This window comes from Centroberyx gerrardi, chromosome 18 (genome assembly GCF_048128805.1).
Source record: "Centroberyx gerrardi isolate f3 chromosome 18, fCenGer3.hap1.cur.20231027, whole genome shotgun sequence".
NCBI lineage: Eukaryota > Metazoa > Chordata > Actinopteri > Beryciformes > Berycidae > Centroberyx > Centroberyx gerrardi.
In genome coordinates, this window is record NC_136014.1 from 4332146 (window position 1) to 4354658 (window position 22513).

At 39.6% G+C, this 22513-nt stretch overlaps 1 protein-coding gene across 1 annotated transcript; it reads left to right on the top strand.

The window, feature by feature from the left end:
* Nucleotides 1-1555: 1555 nt before the first annotated feature.
* Nucleotides 1556-21590, top strand: rfx6 (regulatory factor X, 6). Its single transcript, XM_071906855.1, has 20 exons — nucleotides 1556-1712; nucleotides 3949-4102; nucleotides 5476-5599; nucleotides 6791-6852; nucleotides 6951-7028; nucleotides 7399-7426; nucleotides 7515-7622; nucleotides 8176-8253; nucleotides 8458-8571; nucleotides 8937-8986; nucleotides 10138-10297; nucleotides 11118-11262; nucleotides 12843-12952; nucleotides 14015-14132; nucleotides 16583-16705; nucleotides 17309-17515; nucleotides 18736-19048; nucleotides 19546-19928; nucleotides 20376-20576; nucleotides 21415-21590. The coding sequence occupies exons 1-20, from the start codon at nucleotides 1556-1558 to the stop codon at nucleotides 21588-21590; spliced, it is 2889 nt and encodes a 962-aa protein (XP_071762956.1).
* Nucleotides 21591-22513: the final 923 nt, after the last annotated feature.

The following is a 22513-nucleotide window of genomic DNA, read 5'->3' on the forward strand; positions in this document are numbered from 1 at the left end:
GCACTGGACTGGAACAACACCATGAGAGGACGCCGAACGGGCTCAGTTTAGCGGCACTTACTAAATCATTAGCAATGAGCTTTACTGTCCTTGCTTCACTTTAGTTTATTCCGTTTATTTTTTACAAGGGCAGCGCGCATTAATGAGCATTTCTGTAGCTTAAAGTTGTTAGTATTGCCAGCTATCTAGTTGACTGGGCATGATGTTAAAAACCATCAAAATGACAACAAATACGACAGAGCAGTATAAAGCTTTATGAAATGGCTGGACAGTGACACAAATAATACTCATAGCATGCAGACGGAACATTTCCAAAAAAATCGTTTCCCCGAAGCAACTGCAAAGAACGACAACACAAGTGCAATAGGAGCGGGCGCCTTGGCAGACATTTTAACAGCGGTGTTGCGTTAACGATCCTCTACAGCTAGCGGGGCTTAACAGCTAGCAAAGACAAGCTAACGACGTGCTAGCTGTGCTCCGGTCCGCCTACACGTTTGTCTCCAATTAACCCTAATCACCAGGAAGACCGCCGGTTAATCGGTGATAACTGACTAGAGATAATTTACATTTATGATTATTTCCATACCTTGTCCACTGCCTCGTCATGTCCGCAGCCTGAGGTCAGGGTGATGGCGATTCCTATCAGACCATATAGAACCTCCTTGATCAGACCACGTGTTTGATCTCATTTCCTGCTTCACTGACTAGCGATGTCATAGGTTATTTTTAGTTCAACCAACTAAGATACATTGTCATTCCACCCAGTTAAGATCATATTAACAATACATGAAATCCATCCTTTGATTGATTACTGAACAATAAAGTGAATCAACTGTAAAATTGTATGCTGAATTCAAAATATAGGTGGAACTATAAATCCTACTCAAATTTACACTGCAAGCTTACACTTTGTATAATCTTGTGCATTTTTGCTACATCAATACAAAAAAATATATTAGCTATTGGCAGAAAAACACACACTGATGACAGAGGTATTCATTTGGCAGGTCTGAAGGGGGTTTAAAACATAAACTACACAATTTTAGCCTAAATCACTGTGGTCTTTCTTACAGTATAACTTTACAAAGGGACAGCTGATCGTCAGGTTGTGGAAAGGGAGGATGGCTAGATGGATGGATGGATGAGGGGGTTTTCTGTTAATCATTGATAACCTGGATCAGCCCCGGTCTTCTGTAAATATGATGAATGCATCCACAGCCTCATTAGCTCTGCCTTCCCACAGCACTGCTTTATTAGTCTAAGGTTGTTCTGTCAGGTTTATCAAGGCCCCAGAGACACACAGACTTTTCTTGCTTTCCTCTAGGCTTCTTATGAACTGACCAGGCTTAGAAAATGCTGGACATTGCAATATTGCATATTGGTTTAATCTTTTCTTGGACTTGTGTGAGGATGGGATTGGCAAACGCAGAACTAGTTCACAATCTGAAGGACAAATGATCTGCAGTGGACTATTTTTTTTTCCACAGCAGGCTGACGTCAGTTTTCCCCTTATTTACTTTGGTTGATTTTTTTTATTGATGTTCTTTACGTTATTATGCCAATGAAACGCAACAGTGAGAGTTCAGTGCGGGATGGAACGTTTCTTATTCACTCCTCAGCCAAGACCTTGTGCAGCTCTCCAGTGGAAACTCACAGAGACTTTATTGGACAGACACATTTCCAACAAGAAGACGATTCTGGGATTAAATCAGGTAGAGTACCCAGTGTGACATTTTATAATCAGTCTAAATTGATGTATTATTAGTAGTAGTAGTAGTAGTAGTGGTAGTAGTAGTAGTAAAAGTAGTAGTAGTAGTAGTAGTAGCAGTAGCAGTGGTAGTAGTAGTAGTGACAGTAGTAAAACTAGTAGTAATAATGGTAGTATTAGTAGTTGTAGTGGCCTAGTAGTGGTTGTAGTAGTAGTTGTAGTAGTAATGGTAGTGGTGGTAGTAGTAGTAGTAATAGCAGTATATAGCTTGTGTAATAGCTATACAATGAAGACACAGTCTTAAGCTACTTTTCATATTCATAACACAATGGTGAATGACAAAAAGGACAAATTGTTTTCAAACTGACATTATTGAATTATTATTATGTAGAGGTACTTCATAAATTTTCATTACAACTAAAAAGACAATTTAAGAATAATAAATAACATGATTATTATTATTATTACAATGAAACTAAATAGGAAAAATGTAAGAGAATTGTGTTTTTTCAACCCCAACAAAGAATTTCACTCTTTCAGTCAATTTATATTTTTCATTCAATTTAGATTTTTTTTTCAATTCAGCCTGATTTTCATAGAAAAATCCATACCTACATATTCTTGTATGTTCTGTTTAGTTTTCCACTTCAGCAGGCATGACTGCTGCCCTCTTGCTCAACTCATTTCATTCAGTTTAAACACACACAGACTACACTCTGCTAAAACCTCTTTGCTCTTTTATCTCTATTCATATTTTGTATTATTCCTTAATATTCTATGCTATTCCTTGCTATTCCATGCTATGCTTTCAAGTAGCCCAGTTTTGATCTATCTGGTTTTGTTCCATTCTATTTCACTGTATTTTCTTGCCTGTTTCTTGTTAAATTGTTTTTCACCACCCCTCCTATTAGGCCTATCTTTAATTTATTTCATTTTAGTCCACTCTGCTATCAGGGTTCCACAGGTCTGCAACGTTTTGAAAAGTATGGAAAAATATATTTGTACTGTCCTGATATACATGCAATTACACATTTTCTGTGGTTTTAGAATTTAGATCCCTATTATCTCACATATTCTGCTATTCGTCGCAGTGAAGAATAATCATCTACATAGGGCTTTCAGGTGACATAACACTCCCTCTAGCAGCCATATTGGAGGTTTGTGAGCCTATGAACAACTTATTGCGTTTCTAAACTTGGCCGTCTCAACAGAATTTAATCGACATAGTTAATGTCTGTGCTGTTTTTGACTGAGAACTTATCATTTCATCACTGATAAGCCTACATCTGATTAAGGGTGTTTTCACATATAGGCCTAGTTCTTTTCAAAGGAACCGAACTCAGTTCTTTTTAAGTGAACCAAAAAGTGAACCAGCTGCATATGAACTCAGTCCTTGTGTTCACAGTGTAAGTGGACTTACAAGATGACTCAGCTCTTGGACTGAGTCCACTCGAGAGGCTGAAAAGGACCAAGTGTGAAACATTGTGTTTACATAATGTCAACTTGTTAGGTAGCTAACCATAGTATCTGGTCAGCGAACTATAGAAGCTAGCATTAGTAGTGGATAGTAATTGCATGCTAACATCTCTTGCTTTGCTAAATTAGCCTGGCTACTGGCTAGTTAGCTAGCTAGCTAACAAACACAAAAACAGTTGTTTGTCCAGATTAACTGAGCTGACTAGCTACAACTATGCAAATAAACTTTACCTGACCTTTGGAGTAGAGACTAAACTCTAGAAAGACAAGACAGTTTACTGTGTCACAGTAACCTAATTTGAAAACAAATTTGTGTTATCAGACCATTCACTTTACTTATGATGTTACTAAATAGACCTACAGCTACACCACAATCTTTTTCAGGTGTCTCTCTTTTTCTAGCCTGGTTGTTAGGTATATATTTAGCCATTATTTGTACTCAGCCAATTCTCCATTGGGAATATGACATTTGTGATCCCAGAAATAGAATGAATTTCTATTTCTAATAGGCCCTTTTCACAAACATGGCTACTTCTGCTGGGCATAGGCCTAGATCGGTTCTCACCATTGCCAGCAATGTTAAAAAAGCAAACTTTCTGTCGCCCATAACTCTGTCTGTAATCACTTCTTTTGTGTTTCAACATAATGTTTAACACAATACAGGTGTTGTCACTGACATACCTGCCCTTCCTTATCTGCCCTTTCCCTGGTTATTGTACTCTAATCTGTCTACTGTATTTCTCTGTACGGTGTCTCAGAAGCAGAGGACAGTAATGAGACGCCATCCTCTGAAGAAGACCAGGACCTGGTGGACTATAATACAGACCTGGCCATCAGACAGAGCAGCTCCTCCTCCAGGAAGACCATCACTCAGATCATCAAAGACAAGAAGAAACAGACACAGCTTACCCTGCAATGGTAAGGCCAATGGAAGAAGTGTTTGCTCCATTGATTTTGGATTATTAAAGGTGCTACGTGTAGCATTTTTAAACATCAATATATCATTGTTAGATTTATTGTGATACCTTGTTGTAATTACCCTAAACAAATAAGACCATGGTTTATAAGCTTTAGCTCTGATTGTGCTGGAAGAACGGCGCGCTCTTACTTTGTTGTGCCATAAAGCAACTTCCCTTTGTGCTGTAAAGCAATCCACATAGTGAACTATGGGCAACAACCGTCCAGCATCTCATAAACAAAGCATCATGACAGTGGGTTGAAATGTACTCAGGTATCGATTTTAGGAAGTTTTGAACATTACATTACAAATAAATTGTTGAAATTCTAATCATGTGCAAGCTGTTTTGGTTTGGCAAACATAAGCTTGTGAGCTAACGTTAGCTAGCTCACAAACTAGTGACTAGCTAGCTACTCTTCTTCTGTAAGACAAGATCGCATTGCATTGTGGTATACAGGAGAAATTGTAGGGTAGGCTACGTCTGTTCACTACAATTTGCAGGCATTGTGGGTATTTTATAGTGAACTATATACTGAATCAAATTAACCACTGACAATTCAGACACTAGTACAAAATGGTGGACACACGTGTATAGTGCACTATTTCTGTAATAGGGAACGGTTTCGAACAGAGCTTAAAACTTACGATGGTAGTGATTTATTGATGTTAAAGCACTTCACCTTCAAAGTGAAGAGAACTTACATATTGAGAAAAGTCAACAATGTACAAGCGTCTTGCTCATCATTGTCCCTTTTTATGTACATACTGTATGTTACCACCAGTTGAACAGCTAATACTCCACATGTGCAAATCTGCACATACTACATACATTTTATCTACCTAAGGTAAACATTTTTTCCTCTTTCATAGACACTTTCTGTAGGGTTAGGGTTAGACAGACATTTGTTTTCATCATATTCCCAAATTCTCTCTTGTATATATTGTATGTATCTCCATATTTCTGATTTCTCTTTTTTACATTTCCACTGAATATGTTCTTGAAACATTGAAATTATAAGTCACATTAAGTTTGCTCTATTCTTATTTATATTCTATATTTCTTCACTGTATCCTATTACAGTTTACTACTGCAGCAACCCAATTTCCCCACAGGGATCATTACAATTTCATCCTCTCTTACCTTATCTATAAAATTTGGCCTTGTACAGTGTATTGATTATGCATTCTTACAATCACAGCAACATCAATCACTCTTATCCCTTTTATGGAGTTTATTGTGTCCAGTGTGTATTTGCACACACTATATTTACTGGCAATTAAGTGTGTGGTGATATACCATATGAGTGATTTTCTCTATGATGTGTTTCAACAGGCTGGAGGAGAATTATATAGTATGTGAAGGAGTGTGTCTGCCTCGCTGTATCCTCTACGCTCACTACCTGGACTTCTGTAGGAAAGAGAAACTAGAACCAGCCTGTGCTGCTACCTTTGGAAAGGTGTGTGTGTGTGTGTGTGTGTGTCCTTTGTCTAAATGTCTAAATTGTCTAAATCTAAAGCCTTAAAAAGTATTAAAATGTCTTAAATACAGTAAATAGATGTCTTAATGTAAGGTTTAATTGATGCAACTATAAAATTAGATAGGGGTATTGACAGATTATTTTCATTTGGTGATATCTAGTTGGAAAGTAAGGCAAACTCAATATGACAAATGCCACTGAATTGTATAGTTTTACCAAAAGATGTGAATGAGACCAGCAGTGGTGTTGGTTTTATTTTCTGATGGTGATTCATTTTGACCCACATGCCTTTCCACTCTTAGATGAGTACAGAACAGTATTGTACAGTACAATATGACAAACATGTCGGGCATCATGTCCCTAAACATTTAATTTCCTGGTGCCATTTTTCTTATACTGCCCATTTATAGTTTCAGAGCTTTCATTTGCTATGTTCAATAGCAATGTTTATTTCTTTTTGTGGTTGTTAAATTGGTCTCAAATTCAATTCCAGGTAGCCTTAATAAGGTCAAGGTCAGGCTTTCTGAAACCTGCAGATACCGCGAAAAGTGCAGTACAGTACAGTTAAACATACAGTATATAGCAGTGGTTCTCAACGTGGAGTCCAGGGACCACCAGGGGTCCTTGAGGGGGTTCCAGGGGGTCCCCAGCAAATTCATAAATTGTTAACCTTCACCGTTATTTCATTTACAAGAAGTTAACACAATTAGAGAATGTAGAAGAATGACTGTTTTGATCATAGTTTCTCTGTTATCTCTCTACCTACAATACAGATAGTCATGGAATTCTGCACAAAATCATATCTAACGATAAAAATATTCTCAGATTTGGGTCTGAGAGACAAAATCTCATAATATGGGGGTCCGTGGCTCTAATGTGGACTAAATTAGGGGTATCCTTGATATCCTATCCTTGAAATCCTTGATATGAAAAAGATTGTGAATCACTGGTATATAGTATAGCATAATAGAGTGCCTTGTGAGTGTGGAATCCTATTGATATTGTGTGTGTGGTGATAATGGTAATGATAATGATAGCTGATGAATGAGTTACAATATTAACATTTGAGATTAAAAAAATGGATGCCTCTGTAAAATTGTTAGGCTAATATTTTAGAGGGAGCAGCTGACATTGGTATAACCCGAACTTTTTACCTTCTGTGCTCATCAGACAATCCGACAGAAGTTTCCTCTTCTAACAACGAGAAGACTGGGCACCAGAGGACACTCAAAGTAAATGCAAAACTTAACTTTCACATGGAGAAGTTGATTTAGAAGCGTTGCAATATATGATCATTATTTGATGATATTATTATCTTGACGTTTTACAGATATCATTACTACGGTATTGGCATCAAAGAAAGCAGTGCTTACTATCACTCTGTGTATTCAGGAAAGGGCTTGACCAGGTGAGATCAATGTACAGTATATTCATATTTAAAGTGGTAATCCTTGACTTCCAGAGATCACCTGTCAATCAAACTGTGTATAGTACTGTGGCGAAATTTGAGACATTTATCTATATGAAAATGTCACAGATTATTACTTTACCCTTTCTAAAAGTAATGAAATGTACATAGTTAATTATATATGTTTTGTTTACTCAATTCATACTATTATGTTCTGTCAGTATTGATATCCTATAATGCATAGAGCATTGTTCAGCTGTGTTTTTTTTTTCAAAGATCTCAAATTGTACATGCAATGAAAGCTTTGTATTCTATTGTATTTGTATTATTATTATTATCTAAGATCAAATCTGTTTCTCTGTGATCGCAGATTTTCAGGGAGCAAGCTCAAAAATGAGGTAAGAAGAAATGGTTACTTCTGCTTAAATAATAAGCGTATTATCAGGGCCAGCTAAGCAACTATCCTAACATTGTTGTGTTTGGCAGGGAGGCTTCACCAGGAAATATTCCCTAAGCTCTAAAACTGGAACGTTGCTCCCGGACTTCCCCAGCGCTCAGCATCTTCTGCTGCAAGGGAACATCTCCAGAGAAAAGGTTGGGTACTAAATGTCCCCTTTCATTCAAAGGTGCTGCGTGTAGCATTTTCAAATCAATAAATCATCACCACATTCATTTTGAGGCATTAATATAATTGCCGTGCTTTTTACATGGCGTGCCACCTGGTCCGGCTTGGGAAATCTGCTGAATTGCAGCGCGAATGCCTGTTGCTTTGTGGCACAAAACGGGAACCGTTTTTACTTTGCATGTAATACAGTACATAACTTTATTCCAGTTCCACTATTCTAACTGCATACTTTCAACTTCTTGTTAGGTCACCTGGTCAGAATGTACAGTATGTTGGCTGTTATCAAGGCCTTTTATCTTTCTTCTTCTCTTCTTTTCTTCAAAACAAACAACGGCAGGGAGGAGGAGAGGGGACAAGTAGCAACATTCTCTCGCGACAGGAAGCAATGGGATTTATGGGAAATGTGGTCTTTATTTTGAGATACACACAATGTAACATTGATAATGGCTGGCTGGCTGCAGATGGTTTCATCATTCTTGTTTGTAAATGGATTTACTGTCAGATTTTTATTTCCTATTGTAGGTGGACACTCTCATCATGATGTATAAAACACACTGCCAGTGCATCCTGGACAACGCCATTAATGTCAACTTTGAAGAGGTGATCCTTATTACTATTATTACTATATTAGAGCATTTTAATGTTACCATTGGATATTTGAGCCCAGTGAAGAGAGAAAACTAAGAAAAGAAGGGTGTGATGGAATTAGGATTTCAGCCCATGCAGTCATGGCATAGCAAAACAGATCACCCTCCACTCGAACTCTTACAGCACTGATATGACTCTTCTAATATTTTGTTTCAGATCCAGAATTTCCTGCTCCACTTCTGGCAGGGTATGCCTGACCACCTGCTGCCACTGCTGGAGAACCCTGTTATAGTGGACATTTTCTGTGTCTGTGACTCCATTCTCTATAAGGTAACTTCTACAGTTCCAGTTTACAGAATAACAACATGGGTGTGCAGGCCCCATAATCCATTGAAGACTAACTGTAAAGAGTTTGCACTCACAAATAGATAAAAGCTAAATAGAAAGGTAGATAAAACTTCTCAAACTGTAATGTTTAATGGATAAGTTTGGCAATTTTGGACCTATATATAATTTGTCTCTTACATACCTGTAGTACTTGGATCCACAGAGAATATTGACTGCCGATTCAGCTGTCTCAACCTTCTAATCATGAATCAAGATAGATAAAGTATCCAGGTCTGCATTCTATCTCAATGATAGATATTAGCTGCACCATCCATGTATTTTTACCACTGTGTTCTCTATTTTGTCAGGTTCTAACAGACGTTCTCATTCCTGCTACGATGCAGGAGATGCCTGAAAGGTTTGTCATTTCGACTTAGAGTAATGCTTTTCACCATGTTCATCAATGCCAAATGAATTGTGATTCCTTGGTTTAATTACTGTAAACAAATGAGACCATGTTCAAAACGATTGGTAGCCTCTATCTCGCAGTACTAGTGTTTCTCAAAATTAAGACTACATTTCCCATAACCCCTGATGCTCCATGTACGGCTCCCCCTCCCTGGCGTCTTTGTCTTTCCTGAAGAGCATAAACATGTTGGAAGTGATTCCTCCATCGGCCTTTCACTCCTTCCACCATCTGCCTTGGCCAGAAACTCTGAAAGCTTTAGCTCCATTTGAGCTGGATGAACCAGTCAGCTGGGCTTGGGCCAATATTCGATATTATTGAACATTGCGATATTTCGTAAATAACGTGATGTTTCCCGCGATATCCAATATCGTTCCCCACCCCTCCCGGCCATGGCACCACGTGTTGCTTAGATCACAATTGTACAAGCTTTTAAACTTATAAACCTATAATCTACTAGTGGTAGGACAGTAAAAAAACAAAAATAATCATACTTTGAAGTGAAAAATTTGTCATTTTAATTCAAATGGGTTCCCTTTTCCACAATCAGCTCATTTTTCTGCCAATGAGCAAATTATACCAAATGTTTCCTCCAATGCTTGAATAGTAAGATCAAATTTCTAGGCTGCGAATAATAACAATAATAATTATTATAGCCTAGATAATATTGTATATCGCGATATTTTGGCGGGACAGTATCGCGATATTACATTTTGAATATTGCCCCAGCCTACATTCAGCAGATTTCCCGTCAAATCAGGTGGCACACAGTGTAAAATGCAGTGTAGATGCCGGTAGAGGCTGCCAATCTTCTCCGCGATGGTCTCATTTGTTTCATTGTTTAATGCAATTATACTAATGTCTCAAAACTAACGTCATAATGATTTATTGATGTTAAAACGATACAGTGACCACCTTTAAATAAAGCAAGCTCTTTTAGTCAGTCAACAAAGACTATTCTATCGTGCCTTGACAGCATAGAGCAATGTCAAGCTTATATTATCATCGAGTGAGTGGGACGATGAGTGATTGATGATTTGACAGATTGATTGATTGATTGAGATTTGTGAAGACGTCTATGTGAAGACCAATTTGTTCCTTAGTCTGTTGGCAGACATCCGTAACTTTGCCAAGCACTGGGAGCACTGGCTCGTCTCCTCTCTGGAGAACCTCCCAGAATGCCTTACAGCCAAGAAGCTCCCCATTGCACGGCGCTTCGTCTCGTCCCTGAAGAGACAGACCTCCTTCCTACACCTTGCACAGGTACAACAATGACCGGATCATAGAATAGAATTGGACAGAAGATAGAGACGTGGAACAATTATTAACTGTAACCCTTTCTCTTAATTTGATTACGTGCAATAGTACTCAAAAAATATGGGTAGGATTTGCACTTAGGGGGCAACCCGATTGTACCAGATAGTATCTGAATCTATTTTAATATTAATTTAAAATATTAACTTGTGTAAAGGTAGGCTACTGTACACTGTGGTTCAAATACTTAACCTTCTACGCACTGTGATTTTGCACTAGATTATGTAGTGTGATTGAGAAAACTTGCCCTGATGTTGATGGGCTGATGATGGGCTGATGTTTTGGTTAGAGGAGCATCACTGGGATATTGGTTCTCCTATCTGTGTCCCAGGCTATACTCAGGTTAAACTGACTATATACTGTAACTATTATGTCTCTCTACTAGAACAAGAACTAGAATTTCTGTTTTACCTCTACTAAGTTGTAAGAAGTTTTGGGACATTCACAAATGAATGTCTTCAGTACAATTAAAGGTGTCATGTGTAGCCTTTTTAAACATGGTCAGGATGATTGGTAGCCTCTATCTCACACCAGTGGTATTGTTAGTGCTAGTGTTTCTCAACGTTAAGACCACATTTCCCATAAGCCCCGTTGCTTCCTGTCCCCCCCCCGAAGAGGATCAATATGTTGGATGTGATTTTTCCATCAGATTTATTGATGTTAAGATGATACACGTAGCACCCTAAATCAAGGTGTTACATGGACCCACTTTTTCCTATCTCCTCTCCACCCTCCCCTCCCATCTCCCCTGTTCCTCCCATCATTTCAGATAGCCCGTCCAGCACTGTTTGACCAGGCCGTAGTGACCGGCATGGTGCTGGATATTGACAAGGTGGATCTCAGCAGCATCAGCTCTCAGCCACTGCTCAGCATCACCGCTACTGGGGACCAGGACCCAGACATGTACTCTGAATGTAAGCCATCAAGCCATCAAGCCATGGTATCCATCAAGCTCATATTTCTTCAGAACAGTGCTGCTTGCTGGTGGAAATGGAAAGAATTGATATTAGATGAGATGAAATTTGAATAATTCTAATGATGTGGAGAAACTGGGTCGTTGCAGCAGCAAATAATAGAATATAGCAAAGAAAAATAAAAAGCAAAATAGAGCAAAATGGGCGTATAACATAACAACATAACTCAACCCTCAATTTCAACACTAGAGCATGTTAAATAGAAATGTATGAATAAAAAGTGTAGGATTACAGTTTTATTAGTGTGGAAAATAGCAGCAGTAGAACATACTGAGGCAAAGAAAAAAGGAATGAAAAATATACAAATAATATCAATATATTCAGCATGAAAAAGTGAAAAATATAAAAATATCAAGGTAAATGTAATAATAAATGCGTAGAATATAAGATTATGAAGAAAACAAATATGTGAATTCATATCAGCAGGATTTCAATAAGTGTTTAGATGTTAATCTGTTTGCTAACTGACAAAGCAAACACCTGAAATTGTGAAGTTATTGGATTAAAGTCTTGGTTGCAAAAGTAAGCTAGTAGGCTACAAGAACAAACTACTAGCTAATGTAGCTAGTATTGTTAGTAGTTAATATTGCTATGTCATATAGACCTAGCTAATACCAGTTCAATACAATAGTCACATAAGTTGTATGCTCTAAAGATGTATGCTGAGCAAGAAATATATTTACATATATTTGCAAGTATTTGACATTGAGGTGCACTTGATTTAACCTCCTAGACATCAAGGGCTCAAAAGTAGACAAAAGCGGACCCTTGCAAAACAGGATAGGGTTCAACCGACATGGGTTTTTGAAGGCTGATACTGATACCGATATTTTTGGATTTTAGTTGCCGATAGCCAATATTTGTACTGATATATCTCTAAATCTGACAATTTCCATGGCACAAAATTACAAGTATTCACTGTTTACCCCAGAATTTTATTCTGGGGTAAACACTTTAAGCCTCTGAAACAACATTTAGACCATCATGGGACACTAAAACTCTCCACTGAAACCCAGGAGAATACTACTACTGCTACTACTACTTCTACTACTATTACTACTACTGCTTTTACTACTATTACTACTAGTACTACTGCTACTACTATTAGTACTACTACTATTATTACTACTAGTAATACTACTACCACTACTGCTACAACTACTACTGCTACTGCTAGTTAGAATAATACATTTTCATGCATACTTTGTGGAATCTGATCAAAATGTCTCATTCGAATCAATTCAGGTTAAGGTCTTCCCATAGACAACCAATGTAATATCGATCAATTCTACAATAAATATGTAATCAATCAAACTGCTTCACAGAGTATCTATAATATCAGAAGTGGACCACACTGACTGGACCGGATCCGGTTGGACCCATATATCGGCAAACCCCTATATTGGTCTTTCTTGTATTCAAAATGGAACCAGCTGCTATTTCTGTGGAGGTCTGACGGTCCCTTCTATTAACCACACAGCTCCATGTCTGTCCTCTGGTCTCTCCTCCTGTCCTTCCAGACGACTCAATCACTGTCTTCCAGGAGCTGAAGGAGCTGCTGAAAAAGAACGCCACGGTCGAATCCTTCATTGAATGGTTGGACACGGTCGTGGAGCAGAAAGTCATCAAGGTGCCCGCTCTTTACCTCAGTGTCGTCACTGTTTATTTCTGTGTGTACTCATGTTTGTGTGTGTGTGTTTGTGTGTGTGTTAGGCTTGGGCGATATCCAAAATGTAATATCGCGATACTGTTCCACCAAAATATTGCGATATACGATATTATCGCGGCGGGAGGGGGAAGAGAACCAACTTGAATTAAAAGGAAAAAAAATAAATTTCACAAGTATGATTATTTTTGTTTTTTTACTATCCGATATTCGATATTCGACTGTCATTGATTTAAACTGATTTTAAGTATCTTTCAAGACTAGTATTACTGACTTTGTCTAGGATACTAGACCAAGCTGTCATTAAATAAACTGATCACATCTGAAATGCAATATGCAATATAATATAACTGATAGGGTTAGACTGATATTGGCTGATATGGTCCAGTCAGTGTGGTCCTCCTCTGATATGATGGATATAATGCAGTTTGATTGATTACATATTTCTTGTAGAATTGATCAATACTACACTGGTTGTATATGGGAAGCCCTTAACCTGAATTGATTCTAAATGAGACATTTAAGGATGCATGAATATGTTTTTCCTATTACCGCCGCCAAAGAGGTTATGTTTTAGTTTGTCTGTCTGACTGTCAGAAGAATATCTCAAAAACGTATGAATGGATTTTCATGAAATTTGGTGGACAGCAAGGCCAAGGAACAATTGATTAGATTTTGTTGACGATCATCCGGATCAGGGATTTCTGCCAGAAAATCCCTGTAGCCATAACTGAGATAGAGACTTGATTCCAAATCTGAATGGTAGCCTATGTTTGCAGAGTCAAGAAATCAATTTAACTTAAAAATTTAAGTGAGAGCAATGATGTCTGAGGGTGTAACAGCAAGTTGGAGAATTGTTCAGCATTGGCGGAGGTTTGCGCTCTCCGATCGCCTTCTAGTTATTTTTATTCTTATTCTTATTCCTACCACACTGAGTTCCAATGGAGAGTTTTAGTGTCATGACGATCTAGCCTAGATGCTATTTGAAATGCTGAAATTGTTGACTCTCTCTTTGTCTCCGATCAGCCGGGTAAGCAGAGCAGTCGGTCAGTCAAGAAGCGAGCTCAGGACTTTCTGCTCAGGTGGAGTTTCTTTGGCGCCAGAGTGATGCACAACCTCACCCTCAACAACGCCTCCAGCTTTGGTAAGGGACGCTTCAGAAAGGTTTAGAAAGAGCTACCAAGGGCTTCATTTCTGCACCATTTGCTGCATTTGCCATAACATCTTCAAACTGACATTTTAGGAAATGCTGAGATTATTGAACCTGGTGGTACATGCGTCATATTAACACGAATAAATCATTACCGCTTTAATTTTGAGACTTTAGTATAATTACTGTAAACAAATGAGACCATTGCTGAGAAGATTGGCAGCCTCTATTGGCCTCTACATTGCATTTTACATTGTGTAACCACCGTGTCAGCTTTGGCGGGAAATCTGCTGGATTGCTTTACGGCACAAAACAGGAAGAGGGCACAGTTCTTCAGGCGCAAACAGAGCTAAAGCTTTCAGAGTTTCTATCAATGGCAGATGGTGGAAGGAGTGAAAGGCCGATGGAAAAATCACTTCCAACATGTTGATCCTCTTCAGCGCAGGCAAAGGGAGGGGGGGGGGGGGAGGGGGGCAGGAAGCAACGGGGCTTATGGGAGATGTGGTCTTCATTTAGAGAAACACTTACACTAACCATACCACTGGTGTGAGATAGAGGCGACCAATCGTCTCCACCATGGTCTCATTTGTTTATGGTAATTATACCAAGGTATCACAATTCATTTATCAGTGATATATTGATGTTTAAAAATGCTACATGTAGCACCTTTAACATGATAAAAGTGGGATAATTGTTTGTGCTAGCAATCCAGCTAATTCAGTTTGTGCTCCTTTCTTTTACGTTATTCAGTCTACGGCAAGTGCTGAGCCACACACACACACACACACACACACACACACACACACACACACACGCAGGTCTAATTCAAGCCAGCTTGGAGCAGATTGCTACAATAGGACCATAAATTGTAATGGCCAGACTGGCCTGAGTAAACAATGCCTTATCTCTGGGTCGCGTGCTCTCTGTTTAAACACTGGGCTCACACACATGGACATATATACTTTCAGCATGGTGTTAACAAACACACACACACACACACACACGCAGAGTATGTGTATGTGAATAAACACCAGCCATTTGGTGGGTCCCTGTTGAAATCCAACTCAAACACAGCGTGGTTTCAACCTGCGACCTGCCAGGCAAACAAAGAGCAGCTTGACCCCAAAGGTCAAACAGTAGATATGGAGGAATGGCCAGGTGAGAGTTGAACTGGAATCAGGGAGTCAAATGAAATGTATACAGTGCAAAATGGATAGCACACCTTAAAGACGAGATGAAATGAAAAATGCCTTTTTAACCCTTTTAGATCACATCCCCGGTCATACTGTGCACCTATTTAACAATATATGCCAAAAAAAATACCAAAAATCAATTTCATTGTATTCTTATATCAAAATTCAATCATGTTTTCTTCCTGTAAAACAAAATATGCCGTGTGCTTACGTAAGCATGCCCGTAACTAATTTCAACCAATAATATCATGACATCCACCCATCAATCAATCTTCAACTTTTAGCACACAGAGCTAAGAGGCTAAGATTCATTAGTTAGCTAGCTAGCAACAGCATGGTACTTCGGTGTGTCTTCGGGTGTTATGACGCACCCACTTTTCAACGTTCAAATCAAATTCCTCCCAACGTTATGTCCCGCCTGTCTTTCCTGTTTCACTCGGAAATACGTCACGATACGGAAGTTAGATACTCTCGAAATGCCGTTTCATCTCGACTTTAAAGTCATTCCACACACACAATTAATTGAATATTATATTTATTGGTATCTAATATTTTATGTTTAATGGTTTTTATGATATGCCTGTAGATTCACAACTTTTAAAAGGAAATATTAAGTCAATATAGCTGATGTAGCCAGGTTTTTTTTTGGAACTATTACAGACTCCCATTGCCCACCACCTTGTATGCATCACTCCATGTGGAAACAAAGAAAGTAGTCCCTGCTAGTTCAAAACACTACCGCTTTTTTCAAGCATCCTTCCTATAAATTTGACCGATCTACTCAAAACTGCCAGACATAGCCACATATCATTTAAGATTACTTAGCATTTAGCTTTAGAGCCGCTACAAATTCTCATTCTCACTTTTGAGATAATGCTAATAGCAAACACTAAGCTGAGTGATCATAGGCAGGTAGCGTTATGCAAAATAAGAAGACTGACCTTTTAGAAATATAAACTTTTCAGTGTTTTTTTTTATATATGACCTTTAGATGCATACATTTTAAAAACTCTCAATCTAGCTGATGTAACCAGGTTTATTTTTGGAACTGTATGCAGTATCTTTTTGCCCTCTACGTTCACTTTACTTCTAAAAAGTGACAAGTATGTTGCTTTTCTCTCATATTTATGTAAACTTTACAAATACAATAGTGGCTTGATTTCTGGAAAAGCTCAGTCTCATCACACACTATTTCAGGTACAGTGGCTTTCTTTACCAACTTTTTTCACATTTGTGTTTTGGCATTGGCAGGATCGTTCCATTTGATCCGGATGCTGTTGGACGAATACATCCTGCTAGCTCTGGAAACTCAGTTTAATAATGACAAGGAACAGGACCTGCAGAACCTCCTGGACAGATACATGAGAAACGCAGGTAACGGGCACAATGGCAGACATCGATACAGAAAAGGACAACAGCTCAGATACATCCAGGATGTTCAACTCAATTGCAAAACTCTGGGATTGTTTTTCTTAGCTTGCCTCCACTAGGTTTTTGATGCCAATGAGTTTTGTTGTTTTGTTTTTTCTACATTTTTCTACATCAAATTTCAGTGTGCCATTACTGTCCTGAAGAAAGTATGATTCACTACACTATGCAGCGAAGACAGAAAAATATTGATAAGCTTATGGGTTTTGTGAGATGCCCATGGGTCCTTGAGAGGGTTCCAGGGTCTCTGGCAAAACGAGAAATAGTTTAATTTCATCATTTCACAAACTAAACCATTCCTCTTTATGCTCTGGACCCTGGAACTCCTGGGGCCCCCTCAAGGACCCCAGCAAAATGAGTAATAGTTTCTACAATTCAGTACTAAATCCTCAACTAAAATCTTCCCCTATGGATCTCTGAGACTAAATCTGAAATCTCAAATGGGGATCTGTAGTAGAATGTGGGTCTATTTGGGGGTCTGTGATATGAAAACGTTTGATAAACCTTGGTTTTTTATTTGTTGAAGTTCTGTTACCTTGTCACTTTCAGATGCCAGTAAAGCCGCGTTCATGGCCTCACCTAGTTCCTGCTTCCTAGCCAATCGCAATAAGGCCAGTGTTGCCATTGACCAATCAGTGAAGAATGAGTCTCTGGCAGAACATGCCTACATGTCTCTGTCCACCAATCAACAGCAGGGTCTGGAAACCAGCATGGTTTTCTACCAGGGGACGGAGCCTGCTGGGTTCACAGTTTCAGGTAAAAATCAGTTTCCAGATATGATGTCACACTATAGAGAAGCACAAACTTTACTTTTCAATCTTTTTTTCAAAATGGAAATAAATGGACTCATTACAATTTACACTTTCCTTTTCCATTTACTAGCTAATTCCTCAGAGTACAAACATATTCAACTAAAATATAGAAATGAGAGCTGAATATTTATTTACAATTGTACTCCAGTGCAAAAAAGTGCAAAAGAGAAAAACAAAACGTGAGGTAAAGAGAAACTGTTTCGGTGTTACACCACTCTCAGTCCTCAGACTCACCTGAAACATGTAGACTAGGTGTAGTACATGGACAATTCAACCAATCACACTCTAAGCTACGGAAAGGGATTAGGGCCACATGAAAAATGTTATTTGAGTTCTGGGTTTAAAGTCAGAATTCTGAGTTTAAAGTCAGAATTCTGCGGGAAAAAAAGTCAGAATTCTGAGAAAAGTCAGAATTTTATTCGCCAAGTACAATGTACAAGGAATTCATTAACTAATGTTAACTATTTACTAACATGAATAACAACATTAACAAAGATTAGTTAATGTTAAATGCACATGAACAACTGCATTAATTAATGTTGTTATACATGTTTGTTAATAATGTTAACTAATGTGTTTACTATCAAGAATTAAACATGAACAGTGACATTAATAAAGATGAGTTCATATTAAATACACAATAAACAACAGCATTAAGTAATGTTGTTATACATGTTTGTTAATAATGTTAACTAATGTGTTTACTAACATGAATTAAGCATGAACAGTGACATTAACAAAGATGAGTTCAAATTCATATGTTCATATGTTATACATGTTTGTTAATGCCAATGTATTGTCTAAATTGAAACCCTAACTCTTCATGTATTACTTAAACATATTCTGGCATTAACTAAAGTGAGTAAGTCACAACAAGCCTAACATTACCTAACGTGAATAGTGTGTTATTCATGTAATTTGGTTGTAAAGTGTAAACTCTTCATGCATTACTTAAACATATAACATTAACAAATAACGTTATCAGTAGTGCAAGTAAGGAATTGTTTAATAGAATAGCTTTCATCTGTGCTTTCATCAATTGAAAGACCTCACTTGTCTAGGGGGATACTTCCATGCAGCACAGTCTGTATCGCATTGTTACTCTATGCACCAGTATTAAATCTCCACCTATTATATCTCCTTTTTTCCCCTTTATGTCCACAGGTGGTCAGATGGACTTCTCTCAGGTCAGCGGTCCCTTGATGACGCCCCCTATCTCTCCGGCAGCGCTGGTGCACCGAGGCTCCGTCATCAACCAGGGGCCCATGGCTGGCAGACCTGTGACGTCCTCCTCTTCCTCCACCTGCTCCACCTCCTCCTCCTCCTCCTGCCTGTCCTCTTCCCTCAGTGCCGTCGCCCAGCCCAGCCCCTGCTCTTCCTACCCGGAGACCCTGTACCACTGCTTACCTCAGACCAGCTCTAGTTACTACCCTCCAGCCAGCGCCTCCTCCGCCCCCAGCTACCAGCCTGCACTCAGGTCAGCTTCATTTACGATTATTATACACTGTGTATGTATAATGTGTTAGACTGACATATTGGTTTGCTGATATTTTGGGCCATATTTCATATGATGCAGTTTGATTGATTAAATATTTATTGTAGAATTGATCAATACTACACTGGTTGTCTATGGGAAGACCTTAACCTGAATTTTCATCAGATTCTAAAAATACTTTTTTATACTATTTTATTATTATTTTTATTGTTATTATCCTCAGTTTCAATGGAGAATTTCACTGTCAGTGCCTTACAAGAATAAAATTCTGGGGAAAACACTGAATACTGGCAATTTGTGGGAATTTTTTGCCATTAAAATAAAAGATAGCGGCTATCAGCAGCTTCAATCCAAAAATACCAGTATTGGCCCATCGATCAAACCGTAATGTAACGTAATGTGAAGGTATGAAGTCAAATCCTTTCCATCTTGGATTTTTCAGTCAAACCACTTCAGAGATTTGTTTTATTTGTGTTCAGGCCTCACACCCAGAGCCAAGGTCTAGCTTCAGTTCAGTCCCAGGCCTCATCCCTGGCCTACCACCTCTCTCGGTATCCCTCCTTCAGTGACCCGCACCTCGCTAAAGACGTATTCTTCAGCAGCGGTCATCATCCCTCATCGATGCATCACTCGTCCAACAGTAACAGCTGTTCCCTGACTCCTTACGGTTCTGCGGTCCGGCCCACGTCCGGCTACAGCTCTGGCCCAGATCCAGCGCAGGCTCCTCCAGACCAGGGGCTGGATGCCCAGGCGGCGGCTCAGATGCTGGACTCGGCAGGGACGTATGGCTTCGTGGGGGCCGGCCTGAACCCTTCAGGCGGTGGGTATCAGGGACATGGCTACTCGGCTGCAGGAAACAGTGGTAAGGAAGACTAGGACAAGTGATGGCAATGTGGCAATCCTCAAGTTCCTTGTTAATTTTGTCTCCAGCTTTGGCGCTAAGCGGCCGCAACTGCGATGTTTTGCGCTGCACTTCCCAGAGATCACTTGTTAATCAATGTGTCCAGTACTGTGACGTGCATGGATTTTCTGTTGATGACGTTTGAGGCCCAGATTCACTAAATGTTTGTGCACGAAAGAGCTATATTACTAAAATGACCAAATCAGAATACCATGCTATTCACTAACAAAGCCCAGTGAGTGGAAAGCTGCCTAACAGCACAGGTCAAAAAAGAAAAGACTCTATGTTGGCACCCAAAGGGAAGGTATTGTTCCATTGCTAAGATGCTCTGGATAGCTGAGGAACCAAATTACTAGCACAGTTCTACCTAACAGGACAACTGATTGGCAAACTTCCATCTTACGGCAGGTTACTATGGCAACAGCAGTTACCTGGACAGCCAGCGGATGACATCACTGGTGGACCAGCACGTGTCGGTCATCAGCAGCGTGGGTAATCTCCGCCCATTCCCTCCGACATACTCTGAGGTCCACGACCCGCTCAACATCCTGGACGACCCAGGAAGGAAAACAACAGGACCGTACTACACCGAGGCAGAAACTGGGGCAGGTTAGCACCAAAACATACATGGGTGGATGGATGGATGGATGGGAGGGGGAGATACATGAAACATTTGTGTTAAGATTTGTTTTGTTCTTTCTATTCTGTCTTGTTAAAGGGGCATTAATAGTAAGCAGTAAGCTAATTAGAGCAGAGATCCGACAGAAACGAATACTGCTTTGTCATTTGCTTTTTGGGCTTTTTACAAGGCTTTTTAGCCTTCGTAGGTGAAATGTGTTGTGATGCCAGTCGCTCACTCATAGCACCGTTCTCCATTGTTGAGCAGTTGAGAATGCCAGTCAGTGGAGGTGGGGGTGGTGTCTTGAAACTCCAATGGGTCATCAACCCCCACAGATACATTATGGTCATTTTGTACTATGGGGCAGCAAAAATATTACTTATTGCCCCATTAACGTTGTGCCCCCCACTGTTGCTGTTGTGTTGCTCCTCTCAGACAGATAGATATCACTTTTTCAAAAGAAACCTAAGAACATACACGATACAATTCAGCCACATATTCCAGCAAACAGTCAGCAACATAGATTATAAAATTTGATAAAACATAATAAAAAAGTACATTATACAAAGCAATTTCACTGAAAATGTGAGAAATTGTCACTGTAAAATCATTGTGGGGGGCCATGAAATTCTAATTTTGAAATGCTTTGCAGTCTGTTCCATTTATAACGTGCATACTACCAGGAAGCACTCTTGCCAATAGATTGATAGACAGAGATATAGATGCATTTTGAAATTTTTAACAAAACAATTTTGAGCATCAATATGTGTAAAGATGAGTGCTGTCTGGAAACTGAAATCGTTTACATTACTGTCGTTCCCTCCGCAGATCCTCCCCTTCCCTCTTCAGCCTCTGCCCCCTGCATGTATGGAGGGCCCTCTCACTTCAACTCCCAGGATGCACTGCTCTCCCAGCGTGTGGCGTCATCCTCAGAGGTGCGGGACCTGGTGTCGTCGCTGCCACCCATCAACACCGTCTTCATGGGTGCAGGAGGAGCACCGTGACAGTGGAAATACAAGCTTCCATTGGAGGAAGGTCCCGACGGGGTTCAGTTTCCACCAAGGCAACCCATATTCAAACTACACTCACCAGCCACTTGTGTGTACACCTATCTAGTACTGGCTGACCATCTGTTGCTGTAGCCCATTTATCATAAGGGCCACAACATGTGTGTTCTGAGATGCCCTTCTGCACACCACTGTTGTAAAGAGCTGCTATTTGAGCATTTGTGGCCTTTCTGTTAGCTTGAACAAGTCTGCACATTCTCCTCCGACCTCTCTCATTATTAACAAGGTGTTTTCGCTCACTGGATGTTTTTTGTTCATCGCACCATTCTCTGTAAACTCTAGAGACTGTGAGATGCTGAACCAACAGTCAGACCGCGGTCAAAGTCGCTTAGATCACGCATCTCGCCCGTTCTAATGTTTGTTCGAACAAAAAACGAAACCACTTCACCATGTCTGCATGCTTTATATACTGAGTTGCTGCCACATGATTCGCTGTTTGGAGGCTATTTGCGTTAACGAGCAGGTGTACCTAATAAAGTGGCCGGCAAGTATATGTGTATGCACTCATGGTATTGTGAGGCGGTTCGAGAACCGCTAAATGCCATGCAGGCAGGCAATTAACCCTCACCTTTTTGCTCAGGTGCCCCTCTCAGATCGAGCAAGCATTTCCTAAGAAACGAAGAGGAGCAAAGGGCAGTTGAATGACCTGTGTGGCACTTCTTTGAAGGAATACACCAAGATTTTGGGAGATTGTCCCGTTGGTCAACTTAGATCACAGATGCTAGTGCTCTGCGCCTATATAACACTTAGCCTTTTTGATATTTCACAGTGGAGAGAGAGAGGGAGATGACACGCAAATTGGAACCCAGGATATTGCGGTTATGTGGTATGCACCTTAGCCAACTGAGCCACCAGGACAC